Source organism: Sebastes fasciatus, chromosome 12, assembly GCF_043250625.1.
Source record: "Sebastes fasciatus isolate fSebFas1 chromosome 12, fSebFas1.pri, whole genome shotgun sequence".
Lineage (NCBI taxonomy): Eukaryota > Metazoa > Chordata > Actinopteri > Perciformes > Sebastidae > Sebastes > Sebastes fasciatus.
This window is the reverse complement of record NC_133806.1, coordinates 12,581,256-12,587,801: the sequence shown is the minus strand read 5'-3', so window position 1 is coordinate 12,587,801 and position 6,546 is coordinate 12,581,256. Positions and strand designations below refer to the sequence as shown.

General features: G+C 37.5%; 1 protein-coding gene across 2 annotated transcripts in view; it reads left to right on the top strand.

Moving 5' to 3' along the window:
• Nucleotides 1–2,509: 2,509 nt before the first annotated feature.
• ddx61 (DEAD (Asp-Glu-Ala-Asp) box helicase 61) overlaps nucleotides 2,510–6,546 on the top strand; it is a 13,437-nt gene continuing 9,400 nt past the window's right edge. The window contains exons 1-4 of one of the 2 annotated variants that reach the window (XM_074654925.1): nucleotides 2,510–2,696; nucleotides 4,103–4,952; nucleotides 5,682–5,745; nucleotides 5,945–6,049. In XM_074654925.1, coding sequence (XP_074511026.1) covers nucleotides 4,795–4,952; nucleotides 5,682–5,745; nucleotides 5,945–6,049 — 327 coding nt within the window. In that variant the 5' untranslated portion in view covers nucleotides 2,510–2,696; nucleotides 4,103–4,794. The remainder of the gene's footprint in view (nucleotides 2,697–4,102; nucleotides 4,953–5,681; nucleotides 5,746–5,944; nucleotides 6,050–6,546) is intronic. The other variant, XR_012596457.1, reaches the window with a different exon arrangement.

Below are 6,546 nucleotides of genomic sequence, written 5' to 3'. Positions count from 1 at the left end.
TTCACTTTTGTCATGTTTTTTGTTTTTAGACTTTTTTATGCCAACATAAATTGTTTACACAACTATTTACCAAAAATATATTCCAAGTGAAACAGAAACAATATTACATTGAAATAGAGCACGGATCTTACGGTTGTTCTTACAAACCAGATGGTTTAAAGCAGCTATCCTCAACCACTGGGCTGGGGCCCACTGGTGGGCCTCAGAGAGCCACCTAGTGGGCTGCGAAGATTCTGCCAAATGGTTAGATTAACTGCTATTCTGTATTTCAGAGGTTATAGCGGGCTCACTTTTAAAGCTAGAGTGAAGATACTGGTATCATATGAAACTATAAAAACCTAAGGAATCCATCAGTACCAACCATGTCATGCTAGCTTGTGGGGAAGGAGGTTAAATAACGCTCCAAACTTACGCTGAATTTTGGTGAGGAAAAACTGCCATGGACATTTTCAAAGGGGTCCCTTGACCTCTGACCTCAAGATATTTGAATGAAATTAGGTTCTATGGGTACCCACGAGTCTCCCCTTTACAGACATATATGTCACAGATGCAGTGACACAAAATCAAGCAATTTTTTGAAACCAGTAAAAGTGTGTGGTGAGGAAATATGACCCTGAATACTTTGGATTCATAATGGCAGGCAGTGATGGGTGAGGGTAAGCTGAATATCTATGTGGGGCATTACACCTGACAGTGGCATAATAACACATCTTTTATAGCCCAGTTTGTCATTTATTTGGGAAGGTGGTCCTCGGAAATTTTATAACAATCGGAAGTAGGTCTAGAGTTACAAATGGTTGAGAATCCCTGGGTTGAAGCACAGTTTTAATCCAATAGGTGAGTCAGCTACATCAGCTTTTGTCTTGTTTTTGTCAGTTTATCCCACAGCAACATTGGTGAGTTTGAAAGCAGCGCTGTGATTGGTCAGAGGGAGGTCCTCCTCCAAAATACTGCTGCTGGTTTATGAAGCACAAAATGGTTTAGGGCCAAAATACATTTCTGATCTTCTGCTATGTTATGAACCATCCAGACCTCTCAGGTCTTCTGGATCAGGTCTGCTTAGTGTCCCCCAGAGTCAAAACTAAACATGCACAAGCAGCGTTCGGTTTTTGAGCACTAAACATCTGGAACAGGCTCCCAGAAACCTGCAGGACCAACTCCAACTCTGAGTTCTTTTAAATCAAAGCTTAAAACATTCCTGTTTGCTGCTGCCTTTGATCTGTGATATACTGTATTTCGCGCCAGTAAAGGCTGTTGGGAATGACTATAAACAATGAAAAAAAGTCTATTACCATGTAATCCATTTATAGCTATATAATATATAATATAATGTCTATTTTCTAGTAAGTATATTATGAGTATATAACATACATGTATAATAAACTGTAATTGTTTTATGAGTAATGCATCTTATGTGTGTAAACCAATCCTTTGGTGCATGTTTAGTTCTTAGTAAGAAGAACTAAACATGCAGAAGCAGCATTCAGTTTTTTATGCACCAAATATTTGGAACAAGCTCCCAGAAGCACTAAATGGTTTAGGGCCAAAATACATTTCTGATCTTCTGCTATGTTATGAACCATCCAGACCTCTCAGGTCTTCTGGATCAGGTCTGCTTAGTGTCCCCAGAGTCAAATCTAAACATGCAGTAGCAGAGTTCAGTTTTTATGCACCAAATATTTGGAACAAGCTCCTCGAAACCTGCAGGACCAACTCCAACTCTAAGTTCTTTTAAATCAAAGCTTAAAACGTTCCTGTTTGCTGCTGCCTTTTATTAAACCAGATAATGATCTTATACTGCACTAGAGCTTTTACTCTTGTGTGTGTTATACTCTACTTTAGCTTCTATCCTAGCTTTTATTTTTAGCTTGTTTTTATTTTCTAATCTTTTAAAGTTTTTATGTTTTTATAACTGTTTTAATTATGTCTTAATGTTCTTTTGCACTTTGTTGCAATGTTTCTTGAATGTTAAATGTAAAGCACTTTGAATTGCCCTGTTGCTGAAATGTGCTATACAAATAAAGCCGCCTTGCCTTGCCTTACTTGCCAGGTTTGATATGAAAACAATTTTGTTAATACAACTCTGACAATTCATTGCACAAACATGTTTGGACTGATAGATATCCCATCCATCCCCCACCCATGACATTACCCAGAGGGCACTCAAAAAAAACAAGTGTACAAAAAATAAATATAAATAAATAAATACATTTTAGCTTGTTTCTATTTTCTAATCTTTAATGTTTTTATAACTGTTTTAATTATGTCTTAATGTTCTTGAATGTTTATGTATAACACTTTGAATTGCCCTGTTGCTGAAATGTGCTCTACAAAATAAAGCTGCCTTGCCTTGCCTCTGTGATTGGTCAGAAGTAGGTGCTCTGTGATTGGTCAGAAGGAGGTGCTCTGTGATTGGTCAGAAGGAGGTCTTCTATGATTGGTCAGAGAGAGCTGCTCTGTGATTGGCCAGAGGGAGCTGCTCTGTGATTGGTCTATTCGAGGTCTTCTGGAGCAAACAACCAGCCCAAAAACGGCAGCGCGGCCATGTTGAATTGTCGATATTCCTCAAGAAGACAAAAGAGTGGAAACTCTGGTGGATTTCAACAAACAGCGAACTCAATTACCCGGTCGACGAAACGTTAAAGCAACAGCCACAACGGGGAAGAAGACTTTGGGTTGGATGAAGCAAAGTGAAGGTAGTTCCTCCGACTAAAAGAGTCATTATCTCAAAGATTCACCGTGTGTATGCTAAAGCTAAGCTAAGCTAAGCTAAGCTAAGCTAAGCTAAGCTAACGTTAGCCGTGTGCTCAGGTTGAAGAATAAAAAGTGTGTAAAAGCAACAGGTGGAGACTAAGTTGCTTTATGTGTATTATTTCACGATATAAAAAAGGTCGAGATACTGTTTGTCCTGTCTTATAAACGGTAACACAGATTTAGCGTTAGCAGTTAGCATGCTAGCTCGCTGGACGGTTAAAGCCACGTTGCTATGCTATAAAGTTTTAACGCTGCTTTACAGGCGCTGCTAATTAACTATCTATCAAGCTAACTTTGCTATCCACACTGACCACGACGTGTTCGTTAAAGAAGATAACACACGGCTTTAATTTGTATTTTGTCCCTATAAAGGTTAAAAGTCCAAATGAACTTTCAACATAACTTGATTTTCAAGTGTTACTACGTTAGCTTAGCTCATAGCATCACAACAAAGCCGCACTGGTGCATTTATTAATTGCCATTTCGTGTCAGAAATTATGATGTTGACTCCACAGTTTTATTAAAGTTACGTGGATTAAATTTTACTAGTTAACGTTAATCTTTAAAAAACTAGTTTTGAGGTGTAACTTGTTGTTGTTTGCTAAAACGTGGCATTGTTTGTGTGCACCAGTTCATCAAAGATAGCAGCTGATAAGGCACACGCATTGGAAATGTATGTTTAGTAGCGTTAGTTTGGATTACGATAATACTTTATTGTTGAGTTTTAATGCTGCTTACAGGCGGTGCTAATTAACTTCTTTCAAACTAACTTTGCTGACCACGACGTGTTCATGAAAGAAGATAACACACTGCTGGTTGGCTTTACTTTGTATTTTGTCCAATAAGGTTAAAAGTTTGCTACCTTTCAACATAACTTGGTCTCGTCAGTAGATTTTCAACTGTTACTACGTTAGCTAAGCTCATAGCATCACAACAAAGCCACACTGCTTCAGTTATTAATTGACATTTTAATGTAAAAAATTGTGATATTGACTCCAGTTAAATTTAATCTTAAACTAGTTTTGAGGTGTAACTTTCGCTGTTGTTTTTTTGCTAAAACGTGGCATTGTTTGTGTGCACCAGTTTATCAAAATAGAAACTGATAAGGCACACACACATGTTACTGATGTTCAGTAGCGTTAGTTTCGATTACGATAAAACTGTCACAGGTCTGAAGTTTGTTTTGCATCAATTAACTTCTTAGTTTTAGGATTGACTGGTGTGCAAAAGAGTGCTTCAGTCTAACCTTATTACTCATTGTTGAATGTGCAGTAATTCATTTTTCTCCCTTTTTAGTAATGCTCTACAATAACCACCCACCATTGTTTGTTTTCTTATTACCTGGCAGGTAACCTGGATGTTTTTTGTTAATCGGCAATTCCCAAAGCACTTTGCAGACTGTCATCTCAACTTTTGCTGCAGAAGTAAAGGAAAACCGGGACAAGATAATCACAGACATTTAAAGTGAACTGTCCATGTTCAAGACAAACCTGCTGGAGTGACTTTTTCTGAGCCCCAGCAAAGACGTTTGAAGACTTTTTTGATATCAAAGGAACAAATCATAAGAATAGTCCGAGACGTGACCAAGCAGATCATATTTTACTACTGGCCATTTTGAATGTATAAAACATAGCACTTGGATTTAAAAGCCAAGATACTCGCAAAAAAACACATAAGGAAAATTTTGGATCATCATTACAGCAAGGATAGGAGTACTCTGACAAACAATTTTGAAAAAAAAAAGAGTTTATGTTTTGGTCACATATTTGATTTATTTATTCATATGAATGTTAATTTCTCCCTTTTTTGGAGAGTTGTCTTGTAAATAGACAGAATTCATACGCAGACCTCTTCTTTTCAAGAGGTCTGAACGTCAGATTGTGTACACAATACATTCTTTAAAAAAGAAGAGAAAAGATATTTTTATTTTTTCAGCTTTTAGGTTTTTTTTTTTACACACGGGTGCATTAAGCAAAACATTGGTGAAGAAGAGGCAAATATAACACACTGAGGAAAATTCCCAGTTAATGTGTTGGACTCATGGCTACTGCAAGAACAGCAAACCCAGCACCAATGCTTGGATTGAACAAACCAGCAAATGGGCAGCTCAGAGGACAGGCGGGACTCCTTGCGCCTGCCCAGCAGCCGAATGCCCTCCAGAAAAGGACCAGCATTCCTCAAAGCAGTGGGGGCATCAAGTAAGATCCAGTTCCATTTATTCTCATTTCTGCATTGAACGAAATGTTAGTTTTTGTATCCGTTAATTGCTCCTGTAGCTTGACTACTTACACTGGATACAATCCACAAAATATGATTCCAATTCCTTCCCAGAGAACAAAGCTTCTAATAGGTATGTCTGGCACAATAAAGTTGTCGACAAACCTGTTTTAACAACACTAAAAGAAGATGAGAATCTCTAAGACTGTAATTTTTTTAGGGCTGCAACTAATGATTATTTTCATTGTCGATTAATCTGTTGATAGTTTTTTCGATATATCGATTTAGTTGTTTGGTCTATAAAATGGTGAAAAATATTGATCAGTGTTTCTAAAAGCCCAACACAATGTCCTCAGATGTCTTATGTCTTTTTTTTTCCTCTCGCTTTTTTTTTTTTTTTTTTTTTTTAAACTCAAATGGATTATCAAAACTGTTGTAGATTAATTAAGTAGACTGATGAGATTGACTAATCTATTAATTGTTGCAGCTCTATTTTTTTTGCTATTGTGCACTTTATTGGACATGGCTAGAACATTCCATTACATGTGAAGGAAAATAAGTAATTATTTTCCCGGCCAGCATCCCAGTCTCTGAATAATACACATGGAAAAATAGTTTTTGGGCTCTATATTCCAGAGCCCTCCTTTGTCTGTGTGTGTTTGTTATTTTGTTATTTATTTAGACATAACAATGCAAATTCTTACAATTAGGTTTGGTGATGACTGGAAGAAGTGCCTGGAGCTTCCTCCAAGAGACACCAGGATGAGAACTTCGGTAAAGTAACATTAGTATTAGCAGACATTATTATTCAGATTTGCTGTTCATAACTCTGAGACACTTCCCACATTTTCTGTGGAATTTGAAATGTTTTAGACGCACTGAATGTGTGTTTGCTTTCAATGCAAACATTACATCAACCACCTCTGAATCCTATTAAACAGTAATGTCATATGTTTCTGCTCTGTTCTCCCAGGATGTGACATCAACTAAGGGAAATGAATTTGAAGACTACTGCCTAAAGCGGGAGCTGTTAATGGGAATCTTTGAAATGGGATGGGAGAAACCGTCCCCTGTCCAGGTAAATAAAGCTATTAGAACGTCCGGCCCTCTTGTTTATCTAAAGTGGGCTTGATTTATACTTTTTTCTAGACCCCCTTGAGGCTGCCTTAAAATGTACTCACAAGGCTCTCTCTTAAATCAGATATATAAAATTAACTGTATTCAGTAAAACCCAGAAAAGTGCTTTATTACTTCAGTTCATGTTTCAAATTTAAGAAGGTTACAGTTTTCACTTACCAAAAAGATTTGGGTATCGTCTTCAGGCATCTTCGTTAGACATCCTCGTCTCTGACGAAGACATTTGACCATGCTAACCCCTGACCTCGTATTCTTGTATGTGCATGCCAACGGAGGATCATTTTGGGCCTGTCTTTAAGCCCCTTCTAGCCAGCCGCAGGATACCATTACTCATACTTCTACAAACCTCTCCTAACTTTTATGGTCTTAAGGGGTGTGGTCTCATAAAAAACAGATTTTGCCTCCTTTTCTCCACTATAACTTAACAGATTGCACAAT